Source organism: Glossina fuscipes, unplaced genomic scaffold, assembly GCF_014805625.2.
Source record: "Glossina fuscipes isolate IAEA_lab_2018 unplaced genomic scaffold, Yale_Gfus_2 61, whole genome shotgun sequence".
Lineage (NCBI taxonomy): Eukaryota > Metazoa > Arthropoda > Insecta > Diptera > Glossinidae > Glossina > Glossina fuscipes.
In genome coordinates, this window is record NW_023998433.1 from 3,279,785 (window position 1) to 3,305,474 (window position 25,690).

Genomic DNA, 25,690 nt, shown 5'->3' on the forward strand with positions numbered 1-25,690 from the left:
AGCCTCTTCTTCCTACCGCGGTCTTTCTTTGTCTCTTTCCCTAATCATTCAGAATTTCTTACAGTGGTCCGCTCAGAAGGCTTAATTCCCTCTTTTGGTCCCTTAAGATCTCTCAAGTGACACGGAGTAAGACCCGAGCAGAACGTCTTCGTCCCTTATGGGTATATTGGCAGTGTCTGTGCTGTCTTCAGACATAACAATATCCCCCATTTTTTATGAGAGTAAGACATTGCGTCCCCTTGAGGCTTTGGTTTTGATGTTTTTGTTTCTTTTATTTTCTGCATAAATTGCTGCTGGAAAATTAGAGAAAATAGTCCAGTCGAGACAGAGGCCGTGTAAGTCGACGTGGCCATTTTGCTTCTTCAGAGGTCGCCGAGTATCTAGGGAATACCGTTCAAAGACACGCGCACAGAGTCCCATTTGTCCTTGAGCACGATGCCTATGACATTCGGGATAACGGCTTTTATCGAGATTGTCTCTGTAGATGAATCACGTTCTGTTAAAAGAACAATGACCCCTAAGGAAGGGTCCAGCACATGGGCTGTGTATGAGAGCTTGACGGATGTTATTCTCGTCCAAAACCATGAGGCAGATGTATTCGTCTTCATTCATCCGGTCTTACCGATATATACCGCCTGTAGGCCGATGGTCATTACTCTACTTGAAGAGTGGAAAAGGTTCCGCGTATCTCGTCACCAAAGGCCCATAAATCAGTGTCGTCTACACCTATTTTAGTAACTCTTTTCAAAGAATTAATTACAAATTATTATTGCTGAAATTATTTCGCCAGGGGTTCCATCGTTCTTATTTAGCTTAACCCGCTAAGGCCTTTTTCAATCCTTCCCAATGTAAAAAAACTTGCCGATTCCTTTAAGGTCAGTATTTACAGGCTACTTGCCCAATACTTTAATAACTTCCTGTCAGCTACTAAATTATCCGATATTTTAGCACACGTTAATCGCGTGAAACTATTCTCCTGTTATAATTCAGGAACTTTCTCGCGTCGCTCCTAATCTGATTTAACTGATTTAGTTGGGTGGTGGATATTCCATTCTATAAGATTAAATCTAAAGAAATGCAAGTAGCTTTCGTTTTGAAACCGAAATTCCTTTGCAACTGTATACTTTATATAATCACACACGCGATGAATGTGGACTCATTGTTTGATCTAGGCGTGATGCATGATCGTAAACTTGGCTTCAATTTACTTGTGCAATGTCTTTAATTGAGGGCGTGTCCTGGGAAGATGCTAAAGATGGTCTAAAAAATTCGACATCCCTATGCTATTAAAACATTATATGCGAACTTGGTAAACTCTATCCTAGAATATACGTCTGTTGAGCGGTCGGCTTTTTTATTTATTGCATCAAATGAATTTTCACAGAAACAATCGTCTTTTGTCTCAAGAAATTTAAGATGGAAACCACTTAAAAACTTAGCTTTATTCCTTGTTTCTCTCATGAAAAATTTCACAAACGATATCATTAAATGATGTAAACTTCAACCTTCCTATACGTCCTTCAGGGAACTTTGTTTTTAATATAAACTTAATCATATTAAATTTACTCATATCGCTTTGTAAAAATTTAGGCAATCATTATAACTTAATCTCTTTATCGGATTGTTCATATACCATTATAAACACCTTTTTTCTTGCCTAATTACTTAAAGTTATAATTCTCAATGTCAGGCTACGGTCCGCCAACTTAGTAAATAACGTCGCTACAATCAGTTGCAAGCCTTTCCGTGTTTGCATCACTTTATCGTTACACTGTCAGCTTGAAATATATCGGCTTTGAGTGTGCCTCTTGGGCATACACCTTTTTTTTTTTTTTTTTTTGTCTTTTTTGTTTTTCTCCTTCATTCACTTATTTATATACATATTTTTGTAATTTTGAAATATTTTTCATTTTCTTTAGTCTTGAATGAAAATATCATAGGTTTAGCCTTTAAGTTTAAATGTTGCTTAATTCAGCTGGAATTACACTGTAGCTGAATGTAGAAATAAACCATCAAAATGGGAGTGACTGCTCTCTTTACTAAAATTCTATTTTTAAATAGTTACTATAGTAATTCGCGATCATCAACTTTGACATAAAATCACGTTTAAGTTTTTCAAAAGTTTTTTTTGGAAAATTTCAAGTTATTTATTTTAATTCTCTTTCATTAAATATTTGTTATCTATTGTTTAATGATATTTTAATTTAAAAACAATTTTTTTTTTTAACAATTTTTTCTTCCAACTTTCCTTTAATTTGTATTTCTTTTTATTTCATTTAACTGCAAAATGTGCACATTTCCCGAAAACATTTTCAAATTGTATTGTACTGTATGCGTATGTAAACAAACGTGTTTGTGGCTTGTGCTTTCCTGTGGCTTTTTTTTTTATTTTTTGTTTTCTTGTGTTTAATTTTCACACATACACGCACACATAAACCACTGTCATTCAAATCACGAAAACGATATAACAAAACTGTCTTTATATTGGCGATAGTGTTTTATCATATCAGCCAAGTGCAGCGCAAGTGGTGCCAGGTATTAATACCGGTGGTGGGGCATCTATGGCAACAACAATATTACCAGATAGCTTAAAGGTGCCTATAATACCGACGGCTGTAATAATATCGAAACCGGTTGCCGGTCAAGAGCAACACCAACGTTATCAACAATCGTATCAAATCATAGCAACGCCTCCGATAACACAAATAGCAACACTGGCACGATCTTTATTAAATGTCACAAAAGAGCAAGAGCCAGAGCAATTAAAGCAAACAGAAATTGTGTTTAGCAGTAGGAATAGCGATAATAATAATGCAAACAATAATAATAATAACAGTAATAATAATAATGAAAATACATTAGCACAAACACAATTACACACACAACCACAGCAACAAACGCAACCTCATAATACAAGTTTAGAAAGCACTTCAATATCAAACATGAAAACTCATGTTGCAACACCCACAACAACCACACCCATATTAAGTATAAGACGGAACACTAATCAGGCTCCTAAGTCACCACCGCGTTGGCCTTTGAGACCAGGTGTTATGGTTCATGTACGGAACGACACCAAAGAGAATTTAGCAGTTAACCGCATGACCCTTAAGCCCAATGCACTATTGCTACCCAAGCTGACAGCTCAAGGCAGCATCACAGACAGTTCATTCTCATCATCAGCACTTAATGCCAGCATCAATACTACACAAACTACACTATTAAACGGTACTCAAGATTCTAATTTGGTGGATCGCCGGGCATTAAACCACGATCAGCAAGGTAATTTGATTGCGATAAAAAAACAACAACAACACAGGGTGGTGGCTCAACAGCATATAAAAAATGACAAGAATGAGAAATATCAAAACACATTAATATTGCCAATTAACTATGCAATAAATCATTCCACAGATGACAATTCAATGACACCTACTGCATTGAAAAATGAAACACTGAGATTGACTGAGCAAAATCCGGAATTGGAGATTAGGCAATTAGAGGCAGTCAGCGCCAGCAATTCAGCACCAATAGCTGAAAGACCCATAAAGCCTGTAAAGCAAACGAATTATCAACGTTTGCGAAATTTGATTGCAAATATTTTCTTTAAACGATCCCACCCTTGCAACGATGACGGTATCAGAGATAGTCAGCGTAGTCACGTAGGTCTGTTGGGCGGTAAGTTTTGGAGAAAACCAGAAGCGGGCGATAAATCACCTTTTGCAAAGGAACACCGCTTAAAGGGCATACGTAGCAGTGGCAGTGGTAATAATTAATTATTTATTGATTTCATTTGTTTTTTTTTTTTTTTTTTTTTTATTTTTCCTAATTTCACTTATTTATAATTATTTTCATTTCTTGCGTAAAATTGCTCTTTTTTCTTTCCGTTTTCATTTGGCTTTTATGCTATATTTGGTTACCGTCATTGTAGTTACTTATAAAAAATGTGCTAAAAGAACAACAGCAACCACAACAACGTACAGCACTTGTACAGTATCAGCGACTCACCATCACAATATTGCTAATGAATTTGAAAATAACAACATCAACAACAACGGTACTAATCATAATAATTTAGTAAATAACACACAAACTTCCCTATACTGTACTGTCACAGACTCGATTATATCAACAAAAGCCTTGACACCAGTAAAAGTAACTGCCCAATTAGCACCATTAACGATGCAACATCAACGACCATTACCAGCCTCAGCGATCTTAATCGAGCCTTCCTTAAATATCAGTCACCCTCGCTTACAAAACGTGACACCAGGTATCAACAACAACAACAACGTAACCAACAACAACAACACAACCACAACCGTTATACAGTCTATACCATCGACTATAATGAGCAGTCGCGAAAACCGATCCAATACTGTGCGCAACACGAACTCCAATGCCAACAATCAGAAATCCACGCTCAAAGGTATCTTGAAGAGTCCCACACCTCCGCCCAGACCGGCCCCACCATTACTAAAGAGATCCGTCAGTCATATCACCACAATCCAACGTCACATCGAACAGGTTCAAAGTAAGATTTTTATTTTTTGTGTTCTTTCCTTTCAAAATCTTTTAATTTTTCAATTATAATTTCTTTTCAAAATTTGTTATTTATCAAATATATAAACACAAATCATTCATAAATTCACGTGATAACTATCATCCTCAATCGCATAGTCATCAGTTTTTTTATACATAACAGTGGTTTCCCAATTTCAAAAAAAAAATTTTATTAATAAAGAGAGCATATATAAAGCTTTGGTGGTCGGACTACGAATCCCAAAATCCAAAAAAGTTTTTGCTATACGCTTAGTTTCATTTCTACAACATAATATAAAATGGTCTTCAATTTTAAAATTTACTTTCAATTATCTATAAATTCGATTAGTTCACGTTCTTCGATATACTTGGTGGTACTCGCGTGAAGACACACACTCATATAGTAACCGAAATTTTTGAATCAATTCTATTATGAAATAATACGCTGTTCGTATGATTTTTGGGGCCACTACACTAGCAGATAATTTATTGAAGAATAATCTCTTATAGGCAATGGATGATGTATTGCGTAAATTCCTCTCAAGGTTTCTTACGTTCTTCCATAAATCCTATGGGTTGAGTAACTCTCCCTACTTGTACAAACTTCGTCACATTCGACGAAATTGCTTTTGAACTAACTTTAAAAATTTCTATCAATTGAAATTATATTGTATATAATAAAAAATGATCCAAACGGCTTCATTTCGAGCCTGCATAAGTTGCTGTTGAGTTATAATTGCGAGTCATTCGCTTCCCAACTGCCTTCTATACCTCATATATGCTATTTAACTTTTTTATAAAATCGAATACTATCAGGGGGACTTACAACTACTGGAAAGAGTAGTTAACAAGCAAAAAAACGGGGAAAAAATTAAGAAAATGGAAATTTAAAATGAAAAACCGACCTGAAAAAAAATTAAATTTCTATATGGTACACGATTTTCTTCAACATAATTTTAGCCTTGCATCCCTATACCCAAATACCGGCAAACTTTTACTCAAATGGTTATTGTGTCCTGCATATACATGTATAACCTTTGTGTATTATGCTTTGATTGTTAGATATCCTAACTAATACATGCACATTATATCGTAATCCACATCGACGTCAATAATCAAATATCATTTTCTTGTCGTCTGCCTAACCTAAAGTTTACGTATGAACAGTTTTTTCATATTTGCCTCTCACATAAAATGGAAAAAGCGAACGGCTGAGTTGCTACGCATTTAAGCATTTGCTCTTCGTTTGTTACGCATTTAAATGAGAATCGTTTAGTAACACTCCTCAAACATAAAAGTTATGATATTTCTTTTTATGTAAATTTTGTTCACTTGTGTGTGTTGTTCTCTATATATATACTTTTATTTTATTTTTTATTTATTTACTTATATGTATTTTTAACGTTAATGGTTTATGCTTCTCCGTTTGAGATACTTGTCAAAAAGATAACAATTGTTATACAAGTAAGCGAGAATGCGAAATATTTTCTAATTCCAATCAGTTATGCTCACATATATACATTTTTATATGCATATATATTTTTTTCGAATCGATGTTAATAACATTTTTAGTATAATAATAAGGATATTCACGTCCGAGAAGCGAGCAAGTAATTTAATTTAAATTTAATGAAAGCCGCGATCATCCAAATTTATGCCAGAAATTTTTCCCGCTTTTTTTCTCTCCTTCCGGCATTATTGTATTTTCAGTTGCTATGAGGCTTCTTACCTTTTAAAATCGATAGGGAGATAAGAGTAATGCTTTTGCGGTATCGCGACTCATATTATATCTACGTAAATACTTTAGTTAAAGCTCATTAACGTGAATAGTCTTAATGGTTTGAAAGTCTGCTCCCTTATGTTTATTTTGTCTTGTTTACCTTATTTATGAAAAATATATATATATATATATAAAACTAGCATGTGATTTAAAGTCGTACGCTTTCAAAGCAACTTTAATAAAAAAAAGTAAATAAAAAAAGTAAAAAACCTTTACTTTCATTTTTATTTCTATAATAAAAATTATTTTTTACATAATTATTTTATGCTTGTCTTCTCGAAGGAAATAAAATTAATAAATAAAAACGTTTCCAACAACGTTTGACGTGAATTTTTTTGTGGTTTTGCGCAATTCTAATCCTGCTGCCATTATCAGTGGAAAAAATATTTATATTACAGTCATTATCGAAAGGTAGAGATGTCTTTTTCTCATCCTTACCACTGTAACATTCAGAGACTCAATACTAGGTTTTTATAAGATTCGCTAGCGTGATGCACTTAAAGATATCTATACCTTAAATTCCCGTGGGTTTAGTTTAACGCAACCCATAATTGTTCAATTTCGAACAGATAAGAAGTGTAAAAAAAAAAACAAATTGAAATTTTTAGTTTTGAAGTGGTTATTCATAATTATATAAAAAATTAGTCACAAGTATTTGGCTGAAGACCAAAAAAAATGTTTTGGAATTTGTGAAAAAACTTTTCACACAAACAATACACTTTCGAAGACTTGCAAAAATAGACCGCTTACTTATTTTGAAAAAACGAATTTCTTATTCACTAAATTTATAAAATTTATGTTATTTCTTATTCGCTTTTATTTATTAAATCATCTTTTCTTTTTACATTTTCTTATCTTAAAAATTCTTATATATAAGTTTTAAATATAATAAAACTAGTATTCTAAGATTATATTTCTTAAGATCTTAAAGTATTATTTAATTATTAAAAAAAATTTATTTTTAAGGAAACTTATTTTTTGTTTTTTATTTGTCTACTTTTAATTAATTGTATTTTTCTTTAATTTTTTTCTATTCTTTTCGTTCCCCCTCGAACCGACTTCCGGCAACTTTTCTTCGGGTTTCCCCAAAAAAATTTTTCATTTTAAATTTCATCATTTGTTTCATTAAATGAAACAACAAAAACAATCAAAACTTGTGATATTATTTACCAACGTGTATCATCACACATTTGCTACTACTCTACTTTACTCTATCACTTTGCTATACCACACACATAATCAAACAACACACAACAATACGATAAACGGCCAAATCAATCACATATATACATAAATATATATATGTACGTAATTGTGTATATGTGTTGTTTTGGTTTAGCAGTACAAGAGAAGTCATCTTCTATGGCGGATCCATTAACGGAACCTGGCGAGTATGAGAATCTACCATTTCATGGTCTGCAAACGGCTCCTAATAAGGTACTTAAACAATTAATTTTCAATTTGATTCTGAGTCTTTTCATTATAAACGAGCTTTCCATTATATAATTCAGGAACACAATTAAAGTTAAAACACATTACACTCATATCTATCCACATTCGCTAACAAATACACGCACACCGATATATATGCATAGATATATACGAACATACATACACACATACATATATACATACATATATACAAACATAAACACCCACATACATAGAGAAAAATATACAGACACATACATATTTAATAATGCATACGAATTTATATACTATCCTATTGTATTGATTAATTGATTGGTTTATAGAGTCAACTATTTCATAGATGTATGGTAAACTACATTCTATTCTGTTTATATCTCTGCAGTATAGCATATCATCGCTTTTACATATATTATCACACATCTGTATCATTGATATGATCCTTTAATCATATATATCTTTTCATACATGCATATGTCGATATAAACAAACATTCTTATTTATAATGCATAGTTTCTTCAACGCGTAATGTCATACTGTGTCGTATTCATTTCAATCTCTCACTCTTTCTCTCTCTTTTTATTATATCATTTTTTTTTTGTTTCTCGTTACTTTTGTTTTTTTTTTCTTCTAAATTAAATGTTGAATGTTGAGAATCAAAACTATCAAAACAGTCCATGCATTCATATACATATACACTTTATGGTAGTAATTGTTTTGCATTTTAGCTTTATGTCGATTAATATATATATGAATGGTAGCCATTTTTTGTTTATAACTTTTAATTTCAAGATAAAAATCAAGAATTTGATTTTAAATTTGTATACATTTTTGACGTTTTTTCTGTTATTTGCCTTTAAAACAAAAAGTAAATTTTTAGAAAGAAAGTGGTACGTTTTAGTGGGATGTTACATCTACTGTATTTTTTGCCTTGCACGTGTGTTTGCAAGTGGTCTTTATATAGAAATGCTTATTAGCAATTCAAAATGTCAATGAGTATTCTGATGAACAACTTATTTTATTTCTCGTCTCTGCCGAGAACATAACAGTGAGGAATACATGAAGCGTAATAGATCTTTCAATTATTCACTTACCATTCCGATTGCAACGACCGTAAACTAGCACTGTCTTATGCAAATCTAATGTAATTGACTCTTAAACAGAATAAAAGATTACTTAATTCGCATACGTTGTTGAAAGACAGCTCGAAATCAAAAAAAAAAAAAAATAAAAAAATAAAAATTACAACAAATACCACATAATATAAAATTACTCTTGATCGCGTTAAGTTAGCGAATCAATTTTTAAGTGATAAATCCAGGTTCATGCGAGTACAGTTTCCTCAGTCATGTTTCAAATTAGCCTTTTTTTTCTTCTGTTTTGAGGTGATATTGTTGGATTTGTTCTAATCTATTTTTAAAATTTAACTCGTTGAAGTAACTGAATTAATAAAAAGGAACACCTGGTTTAACAAAATCTACAAATTTTCTTGAAGATGTTGCCGCAATTCACTTCCTTTCAAGGTAGCTTTGGATTTAAGAGGAAATCCGAAAAATTTATTGGCTTCAAAATGATTCCAAGGGGATGTCGCCAAATATATCAAAATCAGTACAGTATTGAAAAAAGTTGCCCTTAATGAAAACTTAATGTAATGTATTAATCCACATAACCTCTGCGAGTCTACTTAACTATGTCCGAAATTAAATTAAGCTGTTCTAGGCGAAATATAAAGTTAAGTCTTAGACGTCTTTAACTTCCTTATTTCATTCTAAGAGTAATTTCTAAAGATTAATTGCAGACGGAAGTTTGTCTGAGAAAAAAAAAAAAATGTTTTATTTATGCCGTACGATTTCAAAACATTGGCCTATTTTCTCTACATTGAATTGGTAAAATTTGGTGGTTTAAATAATGTTTTTAATAAGGGCTTCACGATTTACGCTTTTCATATCTTCTCTCTTTAGCTAGTAGATTTTCCTCAAACAATTTATTGTACGTATAAGTATTCAAATTTTGTTTTGAAAGAATTTAGGCCTAACTTAATTGTCTTGTTTACATTATAAGAGACAAAGGGGCATTTAAAAAAGTGATGAGTATCGTAGATATGGCTCTTATTATCCCCGTAAGTTACTTTAAATAATATTTTCTTCTAGTTTGTATGTAGAATATGTTTAGCAATTATTTATTTATTATTTAAAATAATCACGTTTAAATTACCGTTTTTTTTCTGAACTCTTTTCCGAATTTAAAAAGCACTATGATAACAAAATTTGTTATACGCATAATATCTGTTGATGTCTTACCACAACTTATGAAAAATGAATAAGTATAAAGGTTTTATTTTTTTATAAGGTTTTAGTTTGATTTTTTTAAATATATAATTTTGAAATAATTAAGTAAACGTTTTTAAATTTATTTTTACGAGTTCTTAATACGAAAAAAAAAAAAAAATTAAATAAGGAAATGTTCACTCAACAAAGCTTTTAACATTTAAAATATATTGTATTGAACCACTAATACATAAATATGTACATATATTGCTCTATCCTAATCTAACAAACTAACCGAATAATTAAAACATTGTTTATGTTTCTTTTTTTTTTTTTAATATACTTGCGTTTACTTAAATGACTGTGTTGTCTTCCCAACCAATCAACCGAACCAATAAACAACCCTTTATTGCAAAAATTGCCACAAATAACTAATGCTTGTGCGCTTCAATTGTATTCTGTTGTGTTGTTGCTCCTAACAATAATAACAATTTAATAATATACGAATCGTTAATATGCCATATACATATATACATATATAAATACATATTTATATACGTATACACACAAATAAACTTGCGGAATATACAATTACCAAAAAAAAAAAAAAAACTCTTTTGCTGCGAACGAACAACAAAAAAACGAATCACTATATTGTATACAGTTTACTACTCCTACGACTCCTACAAATTTTAATAACAACACAAATGTGGTGCGTAGTGTGCCACGACCCAAGAGACTCAATGGAAATATCAGCCAAATACAAGGACAACAACAACAACAACATCCGCAATACCCGCATCATTATCAACAACAACAGCATCAACATGCGGCGTATTACGACGAACAAGAATCGGAAACTGGGCAACAACAGCAGCAACAATATTATCATCTGCAACAGCAACAACAACAACAATTACAACAAGAACAAGCATATAATACTTTTGCAAAGCACACAGCACAACAGCAACATCAACAACAACAGCCATCAACATCGTCAAGTATATTAGCCGGTTTGCCGACCATAATAAGTCAGTCAAATAACAGTAGCACTAGCAATTGTAACGGTAGAATAATGTTGTCTAACGCCGCAACAGAGGACGGTGTCATTGTCCACACAAACAGCAATTCACTCAATGCAAACTCAGCCACTAGTTCCATAACAGCTCACAATAGCGCAAGTAGCATCACAAATCCACATCAGCAAATGCCGTATAATCTCAATAATTGCTTCCCTAAAAGCTACACAGAATACTACCAAACTCAGCAGCAACAACAGCAGCAACAATTTACTTCAAAATTTGCCATCAATAATATGGCGAATGCAACACACGCTCAAATGCTCAATGCCATCGAACATGATTACAATGCATTTAATGCCGGTGTCGCTCTTGTAACAGAAGGAAACACAAAAGCGACAAATCCCTTTTTAGCAGTTAGCAATTTCAAGAAATTTAACCAGCCTAGCAGTGTTGAGGCTAGCACGATGGAGGGTTATAACACTACTTCCATGAAACGTATAGGCAAACGGAAAACGTTTGTAGATAAATTAGAAGATAAACGTTTTTATTCACTAAAATTTTCCAGTGGGGGTAAAAACAAGGCTCAAAATTCCAAGACAATTGGTAATGGAGAAGATTCAAGCTCTAGAACGGGGGTAGTAGGAGTTTTGGGGCCATTAATTACAGATAGCAACAATAAATGCAAACGACATCATTCCTTTGCTGGTGGTAGCGTTGGCGATATTGATCCGAAAGGTCCGTCGCGCAATCCCTTGCATTTCTATGATACGCCTGCTTACGAAAACGTTAATGATGCCGTACAAGTGCATACTTCAAATACGAAATCTAGTGACATGGAAATGCAAGCGCCAGCACTCTCTTCCTCAATGGGGACGGCCACCGTACTATTGCACCCTTTACCGCACCATACTGTACATGTAAATGGAGGATTGGGCGCTAGTTCGACGACGGGCCCCAAGAAAAAACATCACCAACGCCAGCACCAGCCGAAGGAAGATTTAAACTTAATTGAACCTGAACGCTCAAGCATTTATCGCAGTGATTCGGGCATTTCAAATTCATCTTACGAATGTGTAACACCAGTGCCATCGCATGGTGCAGCCTGCTCTACACCGCCACCCGGCAAAACGCCACGAGCTCCTAAAACTCCTAAAACCCCTAAAACGCATAAAACCAATTCTTTGATTCATTCCACAGTAACGGCCAATTTTAATTCGGCTCATAAAAAGCAAGCACCACGTGTACCGCCCACTCCACTCTACATAAATGTCAACAGTGATTCAACAGCCTCACCAATCAGTAACCTGGAACGGCCCTCATCTCCAAATTCGGCTGTAGCTACTTCGGCATATGAGTCAGCTTCGTCCTCACAAAATGATGGAACTTGCGCAGATCCAGCTTCATTATCATCATGTACATCGTTGTATAGCGGAAAAGTAACTTCCGTTAGTCGTTGCAGCCGTCATCAGCAACCACCCGAAATCACCACCCCCGAAGAATATGAACAATATCAATTAGGCCACCATCCACACGGTGGCCACTCGTCATCGTCTCTTTCGGTTGCCAGTAGTGTAAGTGGTACTGGTGTCAATGCCTCAGCATGGAGTAAGTGTAAAAAACAGCAAAGGTCAACCGTGACGTCCAATGTCACTTCTTTGGAGGTAAGTGTAAAACCAAATTTTTCTTTTTAAACATAAAACCGCTTCCAACAAAGTTATTATTCCAGTTTTTCTTAATAAATCTTATTTTTGCTTTATTGAAGTGTCCAAAAGTTCTAAAATGTTTTATAAATCTTCGAAACATTGTCTAAATCATCTTTTGAAAACTCGCAAATTTATAATGGGCATATTTATAAAAGACGTAAGAAAAGTATTGAAATTTTTTTTCAAGTTTATCTAAATTTCTCTTTTTCTTCGCTCAAAATGAAAATTGCCTAAATACACTATGTCCATTATCATCTACGATCGCCATTTTTATGGTAAAATCACAATGCTGTTGTTATAGTATTCTGGCATCTGTGGGGGAAAAATTAAACCAAGGGATCGTCACAGGCTTCTTTGGAAGTCAGCTTTACATCAGCAAGAGACTCTTGCGAAACAAACAACAGTCGCACAGGCCAAGGTCCGGGCCATTAGGCCATACAATTTGTGGGTGCTTTGGGATTGCCACAATGACTGGTCATAATGTGCGAATGGCCTCCGATCTCATTACACACACAACTTAATGCGATGTCAACAGTAACTTTGTGGTCGATTTTGTTTTTGCGCACCTTTCTTCCACCACGATTCTAATCAGTAATAATTTGCTTCAAAAATGGGTCATTTTCGTTGCATTCTTACTAGGCGATTCGTTAAAAGAGATTCGGTCAGTCTAATATTTAAGGCGAAATAGAATAGAATTCTTCGATAGAGAATTCTTCCACTCATTTTCACACTAATGAAACTTTTGACACGATTAACGAAATACAAAGTTATCTGCATACAATACGTAGACTGAGTTGTCGTCTTTGAAATACACGTTAGTATGATGTAATCTGATAAGCGTTGCGTAATTTATTATACATTATCTAGTGGGAAAAGAATCTCAATATTTTTAACTATGCCTGATATATGTCTCTTCTATATTATTGCATTTTTCATATGATTTCATTCCTCTTTTTTTTTTTATTTTTACATTTGAATCGCTACTGGCCAACACCACCTGCATGAAAAATGATTTTCTTTTGTTTTAATTTAATTCGCACGCGTTAATATTTTTCGTTGCTTCTTGTTATTGCGATGGCCCATCCATAAACAAAAACCTAACAGTTAACAAACAAATATCGTCTGGATACTAATCCATTTTTAGCAGCAAATACTACTGCCAGCACCACCGCCCCCACCACCATCTGCCGTAAGAAATTACGACGACAGACAATTAGTGACCCCTACGCACATATCAAGTACATCAGCGACTGTCGAAAACAACACCTTCGTCTTAACACCGTCACCGCCAGCAAACAAAACCGCCTTGGTGGCATCAACGAAACCCACAATTATTGCTCCGAATCCACGAGCGCGTTTAAGGCAACAACAGCAGCAGCAAACGTTGATAAATCACAACAACAACAACAAATCAATCTACAACCATACAATGCCATCGATTATGTCAAACAAAGTGAGCTGCATCAAAGCCACCATCGCCACCACGACCACCCACACTGCTATGAACAACTTCAACAGCAACAGCACCAGCAACAGCAACAACTTGGTTTCACACATTCTCAGCATACACAACAAATGCTAATGTCTTCTAGCGGGAATATAGATGACATTGATGATGATGGTAATAATGATAGACCATATAATGATCGTAAATATAGTCCACATTCGTGTTATTTAAGTTATTCTCACGATGATAATGATAATTATAATTATATCGAAGAGATGGGGGAGACCGCAGAAACTTTAAGGAGTTCTCAAATTATGCTGACAACTGACCGGAAGTTACCAGAAACAACAAATACAGCAACAATACCGAGTACGTTAATAGACTTTACAGCGAGACCGATTAAATTACCATTGCGAAAATATCACAGCTTTCATTTTCAAACGTCACAAACCGTGGCCGGCCAACAGCAAGGTAACCTAAAAATGCGACAACAGGAACAACTACAAGCGCAAGCATATACAGCGGAACATCCTGTAAAGCACCATTATAGTAAAGAAGGCCCTTTGGTGTTTCTTCCTTTATGTTTAAATGAAAATTCAACATTTAAACCAATTGTTTCCACAGAGGAGAGCGAAGGAGATGATTCTACTGAAATATCTATTAACGATGAACTCGAGCAATATTCAAAATCTACGCCGATCGCCAATCTAATTAGATGTACTTCGTCTTTGAACATCAAAAATTCTGAGTTAAATAATCAAAGTCCAACAATTGATAAAAGTATTACGAAATTGTCAAAAGCTTTCACAATCGCGAAACGCGAACCTTATGAGCAGATTGATAAATCTAAAGAAAATACAGCTACTGTAGTGAAGCCCATATCTAAAAGTAAAAATTTATTACTATCAAGAATTATCAATAATTCTCCCGAAGTTATAAAAATTCAAGATTTTACAAATAGTAACAGAGACGAAATTTATATTACTTCTAAAACTCTGATACGTTCTCCACCAGTATTAAAAACTAAAAATATGTCGACACAAAGTAAAGGAAAAGCAGAAGCGTCTGCGGAGATCTTTAAAAACGACGTTTGCGAACCCAATTTACTAAAATCTGAGCAAATGACCCGTGGAAGCCCATCACAAATTGGTAGAGAGGAGAATGAGTTCGTAGAGGATATTAAGTTGTCGTCGAACACTGCGCTTTTTAAGGCAGGGAGTTTTAAAGATGATTCAAATAGTTTTGCGCTAAACGAAAGCAAATTCGAATACAATGCACGTATGGACGTTAATCCGGAAAATAAAAACTTAACTTTTTCCGGACAATGTTTCCAAACTTTAAATCACAAGAAAAACATAGGAAAGTTTCCAGACGCCTCAAAGTGCATAGATATGTATAAAGTTATGCCAGAATCCTTAGCATGCACGGGATCGAACAAAGGGTGCCCTACCTTGCCGTCTTTAAAATCAATGACTGAAGATTGTAATGAAAAAAGTAATCAAACTCACGACAATACGTTTTCAACTAGAAACATTAAATCCCCCTTAACCCCCTTGAAGACTTTGAAGCTAATGACCAAAAGTAATCCGGAACTATGGTATAATACTCATACTGGCAATAGACAAAAGTTACATCAATTGCAATTATTCCATTCGATGCAAAATCTAAAAAATTCTCATAAATCTAACCGAAATACTAGTGCTGATGTTGTTGACACGGAACAAGAAGCGGAAGATGAAGAAGATTTAGGTTATACTTTCTATGAAGATGAAAATGATAATGATATCAATGATAATGATATCAATGATAATGATAAATAGATTATAGATGAGGAACCAACATCCCCGAATTTTAGTAATATTATGACGGACAATGCCAATGAGAATCACACACAGGTTAGATATAATTTACCAAAACCAACAACAACTTGACATATATTTAATATTTAGAATTTATTCTAGAAGGAATGTAAAAACACAAAACAAAAACAATTAAAAGTATTTCCGTTGAAAAGTTTTAAAAATAAATTATGTTTTGTAAATAATCACCTGTCTGTAGACAGAGATTAAATACACATACATCCATACATCCATACATACATACATAAACGAATACGTGCATAGATATAGACATAAATAAATAAATACATCCATACGTACATTTATATATACTTACCTACATCCTTACATACATCCAAATACAAACATATATAAATATATAACATATAATATATATATGTTGTACATACATATATATTTATATACAATATAATATATATGCACGTTTGTGTAATGAAACATCCATATAATATAACATATAATAAAACCAAACTAATGCAACATACACTCTTATAGCTTATACGAATAAGATTAAGTTTAGCTTAATAGTACATAAACTAAGTGTTAAGGTATACAAAATTTATAAGAACAACAAAAACAAGCAAAATTGATAACATTTACGCAGGATGTACGTATATATCATGAATCTTTCTCACTTTATTCGAAGTATGGATAGGTTTCCATGGATTTACTCTCCTATAAATAGTTATATTAAAATGTTTTACATAAAGCATATGTCAACTTGTCTTCAGCGAACAAAAAAACCTAATGAATTTTCATTTTTTTTTTTTTTTTAAATGAAAAACCCACCCCAAAAAATAAATAAATAAATAATAAAGTTCACTTCAACCGAAGTAAATCGTTGAAAAAGGCAAAAATGTTCACATCTCTGAAGTCACTGAAAAAGAGTGAAACAAAAACAAAAACTGCACTTAAGAAAAGGCGAAATAAGGAACAGCAGGAGTAATTGCAATATAATAAAAAATTTTCATATGAAATTGTCCTCATGCTAGAAGATAACTAAAAAAATAAAATAACTAAACAGATAAATAATGCCATAAGCCAAGTGGGATAAATGCAATCGATCGCAAAGCAATTTTTGGTCGATTGCATTGCAAATCGATCGTAAAAAATTTTCTTTTCATTTTATTATAACTGCCTATTAAAGATTTAATGAATAAAGAAAAATTTTAGACATGGTTACGTAATAAATTTGAAATGGTCGGTCGTTCGGACGACTAAATAATCTATAATTCTTCACTTAATTATTATATTGTCAGTTTAATTGGTCCGAACTACAAAATGCTTTTACGAAGCGAATCTATTCTCATTGCATTTTTTAACAAATGTCTTTCCAGATACAGCCATAAAAAGAGTTATTCACGCATATTTTCTCCTCGTTTCAACAAAATCTTAAAAGAACTCTTTTATGCTTATCAGGTTTTTATATCACTAGAGAAGGGTACATCTAATTGATATTAGAAATTTATAGGGTTACCGAAGTTGGTAACACCAATTTATAATTTATTTTCATCAAAAAATATCAAAAGTCAAACTCTTTGGCTTAGTTTTAACAAAAGCCCTTTTATAAAAATGGGTCCAATAAATAAGCTTATCGTGTCGAAAATTTACTCAGTCAATTTCTACCTTACCACAAAAAGGCTAATTTGCTGTAAGAATATTTACAACGTAGTGCAGCTTCTTAAGCGACAACCATATTTTTCGCTGATTATTGTCAATTGTTCTCATGCAATGAATGAAAAATTTTAATATTGTTCGTCCTTATTGATGAAAATAAATACAAAACTACGTGGATAAGCTGATGGGCACGCTTAAATCTATATAAAAAATTACTCTGAATCATTTGATATAAAATAAAGTGGCTCTATCCCAAGTCCAGCTAAGTATTACATACATCCGCACAAGATAATATTAATATACTAAAGAGGCCGAACATGGCGGGGTTGATTGGTGAATTATACAGACGTGGAACTATATATTGCTCGGCTCTCTCACTCTAATTTTGGAAACTAACGAAATTAGTTACCAGCCAAACTTTTTCAAAAATCAGTCATGTGCAGTAAGTATTTGAACGAAAGTTTTTTAGTAAAGTTTTTTAGTAAAGTTGTTTTTTTTTTTTTTTTTTTTTTTTTTTTTTTTTTGTTATTACACGTATAAACGTTATATCTTAAACAACAATAAAGCATATTCTTTCTTATTGAAAATAAGTCGCAAACGTAACTCCTTCTAATAGCGTCGTAGATTTCTGCTATTCAGCTATTGTCAACTTACGCTATTGTCAAGGTTTCAAAGATGCCTTTTCTGTTGAGAAATAAAATAAGAGGTGGCGTGGAATTTTTTGACTGCAACAATAAACAATAGAGGCGTCATAAACTTGGTGAAAAAGCTTTTATTTCTTCGCTATATGTCCACATTTTTAGACATTACCTAACGAAGTCAATGGAATAGTACTGTTTTTGTATCTCCTTTCCTTTGCTCAGATAACTCGTAAATATTACTGCTCCGCTAGTTTCACATTTATTGATTTGTACCAGTCATTCTGTATGCTTTCTATGGTAGCATGTAATTCGGTTGGTACGGACTCTTATCTTATCTACTTTCACTAATTCACATAAAGGTTTATTTCCCTTCGGTCGAAGTAATCTCAAACTTCTGCCTGAAGCATGGACACTTTATTATGTTTGATGAGTTTTTAAAACGTGACGTAACGTAGACGTCTGCAATTGCATTCTGCTATAACTCACAGTCATACGATGAAGTGCTTCACTTTTTTCAATAGTTAAATTCGAGCAATTGGAAAGAATAGAAAATGCTATTAGCGCTTGGCACGGAGATTACATTGCAATAAACTAATCCACCGACAAATAATTATTCAAAAAGATATGTTGGACATGCTTTTCTTGCCATTTTTAGGTTCTTTTCGTTACACACCAATAAATCGCAAAAGGATAAAACTTTTCTTTTTTATATGGCTTCACCTTATCAATAGGAACATTCCACAGTAATGTGTGAAATTTTTTAATTTCTTTTCTATTTTATTGCTTTATAAGATTTTAAAGTGTAATTATTTATAAATGTCTTTAAATTTGTAGAAATATATTAACTTTTTGTGTCGATATTATTTTGCGATTAGCTCTTGTCACAAAGCGCGCTTCTCACTTTTTGCGTGTTGTTGCTTCCGAACACCTGTCTTGAGTTTCGGCGTTGACAGTTTTTTCGTTTATTTACTGTGCTTTTAATAGAGAGATCATTTTTGAATGCGTGACAAACTATTTTGTTTTCTCTTTCTTTCTCTATTTTGCCTGTTGCTTTCCGATATGTAGTGTTGATTTACATCATGTCGAATCAAAACAGACCCCGATTCATCACTTGTTGGCTTTGCGGACGTTTTTGTCATGCGAATTGTGCTAACATCAATGGCGGTGCTGCAGGTGCCGTCCTAGATTCTTTGAAAGGTTTACGTTGGTCATATCCCGACTATAAGATACGAAACAATGACTTTTGAATCGTGTGAACATTTTCAAATTGGATGTATCTTAACATAGAGCTATCTCATCTTTGAAGGTGTTAGTTTCGACGGAAAACATGGAAATTTTGTTAAATAAACAATTGTGCTCAGTGGGATCTTTAATGAAGAACTTCATTCCTCGGAATCATGCTCTTAATACTAATTCGGCAGTTGTTCCACCCTCAAAAAACTAAACGATTCTTCAGGCCCGATAACTTTCATTTACGAAAGTATTAGGGGTCTTAACTCAAAACTTCGCCCCACTCTCCTAAATTCAGTAAAGCACGATGTCTTCCTTTATTTGTGGCGTGGCCGAAAAGTCTAAACCTGCTGATATAATCATAGCGCTGGGGAACGTAAATTTGCCACGAGTCACTTGGTGTTATAGTGATAATTCTGGCTGTACCACTTCAACATCTGATAGAATTATTGTGTTTTTTAATAAATTATTTGATCGCAATTTTGTTCAATACAACCAAGCTTCTCACTGTAATGGCAGACTAATTGCTCTTTGCTTTGCTAATTTCCCAGACATTTCTGTAAATCGCTGTACACTTTTTATTTATCTGAGGATCCGTATCATCAAGCAATTTGTATTTCTTTTTATTACAGACATGGTAATCCGTTGAACCATTTTAATGCCTGATATCCGACGTCGTCAAATAAACATTACGATTTTAATAAAACCAATATCTCACTGCTTAAATCTGTTATTGATTTTCAAACTCCAGGCCTGTGGCTTCCCTTTATAATTAGTGAAATAGATAAGCTTTCATTTGCATAACAGATCAATGAAGGGTTTGCTCAATTTCATCACTTCGAATGAATTTCTCATGACGTCTGGCCTCCTTTAAGGCACCCACTCAGAACCCTTTTTATTTAATCTAAACATAACGATAAATCCAGTCATATCTTAATGTACGGTGACGATGTTAAACTGTTTTGTACCTTCTCCTTGCAATCGAAACCTTATCAGTTACAAATTGACTTAAATAATTTGGTTAGATGGTGCTCGTGAAATTTTATGGAAATGAGAATTTTACCGATTCACACAAATTGGAAAACGTAGATTCGTTCGTCGATTTAAGGGTTGCATTCGATTAAAGGTTACGTTTTAATTTGCGCATTGAGGTCTCTTTAAGTAAAACTAGTAGATTCGCGCTACATTTCACTAAGAGCTAGTGCAAGGAGCTTTATGAACGAAGGACATTACAAAAAGGGTATACATGTGCTTAGTTAGACCAACACTTTTGTATGCCTCTGTTGCGTGATCTCCGTCCTATAGGTGTTATGTAGATTCATTGATAAAAATACCTTGCTTCTGTTATCCTTATCATCACTAAAGAAACGTAGATTTATTCTTGCCGTTTCCTTTGTAATTACGTTAATTAATGGTACGATCTATTCGCCCATATTACTTGGTAATATAAGCTTTAATGCCCCCTAATTGCTTGTCTAGACACTTTATTCTCATTAAGCTGAACCATTGTAAGTATAATTATGAGCTGTTTAATCCGTTCACGCTTGCAGAAACCTAAATGATGTCCATCTCATCTCACTATCGGACTCTTTAAAGTCCATCAAAACAACTACGCTTAATACGCGCCCTTTGCCTTTGTCTTATTTAAACTCACTTGCAATCTTAACACCTCACTATGACTCGAAAATTCGAATGTTTGCAATGGCTTAAGGGTTCACTTGGGGCAACTTGGATCTGTACCGTTAGTGGGTGTGCTGCTATGCTAGTTGTGTACATGCGTTTTTTCTTATTTTTTCTTATTCATTTATACATGAATTATTATTATTTTTTTCTTTACTTATTTGTAATAGTTACAATAACTACCATAAAATTAACTTTTAACACTTAATTAAATTCGGCTATTAACTTATTTTAGCTGAGTTTCATATGTAAGTAAACAAATAAATAAATAAAGTCTTTTAACTTTTTAGCTCTAGCGTTGTCCCACAAGATATTGTTTACGAAACTATTTATTACTTTTCGATTGTTGTGTACAAATTTCGAATTGCATGACTTACTTTTTTATTGACTTTTACTGAGGTGAGCTTATTCGCATTATCTTGCAATAAACTACTCCTAGTCAAGTGGTTTTCATAACCACAAAAATATAAAGATAGGCTTAAAATTTACTCTCTTTTTTTTACGGGTAGCTTTTTGTTCTGTACTCATGGTTGCGCGGACGCTTTAGGAGACAGATTAAATGCATTTCATATAATTATAAATATTCCTTAATTGTTAAGTACCCTGATCAAAGCGTAGTAAGAATTTGCTAATTAAATGGCGCGATCTTATCAAACCGAGCAGTATTTTTCCTTACTTCGACATTATTTTAACTAATGTCTATGATATATTTCTTGCCAATATTTTTAAGTAGTTAACAATGTTTCCGGAGCAGTTTTTTAACTTTTAAGATTTTTATTACAGTAGTATCCGTGTTTTAGTTTTTATGATTCTCATATTTCGAGTAATATTATAAATGGATAGACAGAGAGATACGATTCGGTTCCCAAGCAATATGTATACCTATCTTATATTGACATTGTATAAACTTTTTAAAGATTAATTGCAATTATAACAAAAAGCGTAAACATTATATACGCGTAGAGGGAATTTGCAGCACTCGATGAAAATGTCGGTACGGACTTCATAAAAAATTTAAAAAGGTCTCCACAAGATCTTATGACGGATTTGTGGTTCAAAATTTTGATTTCAATTTCTCAATAAGAATTGATGCGCTACTGAACACTACTGAGATTTGCGATAAATTGAGAATTGCGTTACATTACCGTCACGGCGAAATAATTTCTTATATATTTATTCTAACAGATGCTAAATATTTTCCAAGTGTTCGAACCAATTTACGGAATATATTAAAAATTCGATGCACTGATCGGTGGACATCGATTACACTTCGAAATTTGAGATAATACTGTGTTACTAACTGTTTAAAAGGTAGTATTTTGTTTTTTGAATTTGATAGAAAGATGAGAAAACCAGCAAACGATATTTATTGCCCATGGATGGAAACAGAATAGTCAGTCATACGTATATGATATTTAAATATATATTTACAAATAAATTCTCAATATTTTTTTTTAGAATGCAAACTTACTGAAAGCATACTTGTTAGAAAACTTAATCAAAGTAGCCACCATCGCTATCTATAGTCTTTTGTCATTTATCGTATAGCTTACGAATGATACTTACCGGTTTCAAGGCGAAATATTAATTAAGCCATTCTCTGAGATCCTCAATTTCTGTGAATCGCTGATCTGCTAAACATGACTTCATCAACTTGAACAGATGGTAATTTGAAGAGGTCCAGTCTAAACAATACCCCGGATGCGCCATCCTTGGCTGCTTTGGCTTCATGCGAACGGACATTATCATTAAAAACATTTACTTATCGTCTTCTTTTCCCTGTAAATGGTCGTTTTTTTTAAGCGTGTCACTTAATTCGGTTTGATGTCGTTCAGGTGTACGAGTTTCACCAGACTTTAAAGGGTTGTAGTAAATGGTTCCTTTCCAATTGTTTGATACACACTCGATGGCAGCTTGTAAACAACTAAAACTTAAATCGCATAAACATCAATGTCAAAACTATATATACCTAAAATTCGGAAGAATTAGATGCAATAAGATTTTATAGTATGACAAATTTGAACGCAGATAATTTTTCTGTAGATTTAATAAATAAAAAGCAATTGAATAAACTTGAAAAATTCATTAAAATTGTTTATGGACCAAGTTAAATTAGTTTCTATGTAGTAAATTTAGTATATGGCGCCTTTGCAATTTTTTTATCTTATTGGGTTTATCTAGAAAAGATATTGGTTACTCAGTCTGACAAGATGTATTTTGAAAAAAGGCGTTAAATTAGATGTTTTACATATAGTTAATGGGATTCATCATGAATAGCTTTGTAGTTAAGACGAAGAGTCACAGATTGATATCTTTAAAGTATTTCAATGTTTGAGTTACTGGCCGTTCGCCCTTGTTCGCACTTGTATACTGTTGGTCCAGATAAGTTAAAGAGTACACCTTGTTCAAAATGCGTTTATTCACTAGATTAGGTCGAAGTCCTGCACAAATTAGCCAATAAGGATTTCGGGTTTTTAAGTAAAGTTGCTGACGTTTGACTCTTATATGTTTAGTCAATGTTAATCTCCGATCAGTGTGTAAATGACAACAATTTCTCTTTTAAATATCTTTATCTTTTATTTGATCGTTGGGCATTATGAGTAAGTGCCTAATGTGGACACGTTTGAATTTAGTTGAAATTGATACTTATTTATTTATATTGAAATTCAAGTACTTTTCACTACACTTACATTATATGTTCTTACTTACTAGCTTAATTTTTTTTGCCCTGTATTTCTTCTCCTTTATATTGCATTTCTATCTCTTAATGAAATTATCTTTTTCTTAGCAAGACTTTGTGGATCCGTACAAAGGCAGCAATACCTATATATTCTAATTGTTATTATTTTTAAATAATTTCAAAAGAAAATAATTTCAAAAAGCAATAAGAATTTGAGCGCTAATATTAATAGGAAGAAAAGGTAATTTTAATATATTTTTCGCAATTTCTACATAAATCTGCATATGTATTTTATATACATGTATTGATATATGCGTATATACATGTTTATTCATACAGTAGTTTGGGATTCAATATTATTAGTATTTTCTTTTTCTTTTTTTTTTTTTTGCTACCCACCACTACAAAAAGGAAGCAAATATTCATTGTAACAAACAAAAATTTTCTACGTATAAAGTAAGTGTACTTTTAAGTAATGAGAGAGAAGTTGAAGAAAGTGCCTAACAGTGCTTATCATGCTTGTTTTCTTGCATAGCGAAATCTGAATATGCCGAAAAATGATGAGAAGCTTTTAATGATTAAATCGATGAAATAGTTTTCAAAGTCATTAAAAACTAAATATGCTCTCAAAACATGTAAGTGATTTAACTCATTTCGCATAAAAACCAAATCAAAGAAAATAATCCCGCTTTCTCTATTTCTCTATATATAACTAAAGCAAAAAAACAAAAAGTGGTGGGTAGCTAAGATTCGCTTTAAGGCGAATGTAGCTTTTTTAGTTTATTTATTGTTCTTTAAAAGAAAAAACAAAAATAATTAAAGAGTATTTTAATAATTTATTAAACTGTCGTTTTGTTCCATATCACTTCGTTTTAAAATCAAATTCTTGATAGATAAAAGAACAAAAATTAAATGATAAAATAAAAATTGAAATAAAAAAATGCATTAAATAGATTTTTTTAAATCACGCAATTTTTCACTATTTTTTCTCTCTTTCTCTTTGTATCATTTGGTTCTGTTCTGCCGAGCATTTCTCTGCGTTATCTGCGTATTTAATCATTTTATTTAAGCTTTGTGTTGTGTTTTGTCTTTTGTTGAAATCTTACATTTTTATCTATAATAACAGCACGACAGTCTTAATAAATTATTGAAAGACTTCAATTTGCATGTTATACTGTTCCAATTTGTTTTTCAGTGCAAAGTGATTTTTAATGTTCAGTTTAAAACAATGATTAACCCAGCGATTTTATAATAACTCGGCATAATGCGGTATAATTGAAAGACTTTATAAGCAAGCACGCAATAATGAGAGTTTACTTGCCATTAGCTGTAGGATGATACGAACCACACGGTATTTCGACTATCCATGCAACTGAGCTTACCTACAATTTTCGTTGTGAGAAAGAGGCAATCATCGCAACAATAATATCGAAAATCCTATCATCACACTCTTTTAATAGTATTTTTGTTTGTTCTGAGATATACTGTTTAACAATTGGTCTGTCCAAAAAGAGCGTGTTTGATTGCGTAAGATGATCGAATACTGGGTGATGAACAGGCTGGATATTGTGAAGTTTCTTACTTCGAATCGCTTTATATCTCTGAAATTAGCTTTGAAGTACTTTTAGCTCAATTATCAACTTATATTAAAAAAATTCTTTTTTCACTCTTTGTTAATTTGATCTATTCACTTTGCGATCACATTTTGATTCAAATTCGTTTGTTCATCATTAGCTATTGAGTTTACCGAACGTCATAAAAATCTTAAACTGGCACTAGAATCTCTTAACAATC

At 32.9% G+C, this 25,690-nt stretch overlaps 1 protein-coding gene across 13 annotated transcripts in view; it reads left to right on the forward strand.

The window, feature by feature from the left end:
• LOC119637932 (hemicentin-1) overlaps positions 1 to 25,690 on the forward strand; it is a 131,673-nt gene that overhangs the window by 103,987 nt on the left and 1,996 nt on the right. For 2 of the 13 annotated variants that reach the window (XM_038034387.1, XM_038034391.1), the window contains exons 23-26: positions 7,662 to 7,759; positions 10,682 to 11,642; positions 12,237 to 12,700; positions 13,847 to 17,392. In XM_038034387.1, the coding sequence (XP_037890315.1) occupies positions 7,662 to 7,759; positions 10,682 to 11,642; positions 12,237 to 12,700; positions 13,847 to 16,009 (3,686 nt within the window). In that variant the 3' untranslated portion in view covers positions 16,010 to 17,392. Of the gene's footprint in view, positions 1 to 7,661; positions 7,760 to 10,681; positions 11,643 to 12,236; positions 12,701 to 13,846; positions 17,393 to 25,690 lie in introns of those variants that run through there. The other 11 variants (XM_038034392.1, XM_038034389.1, XM_038034398.1 and 8 more) reach the window with 9 other exon arrangements.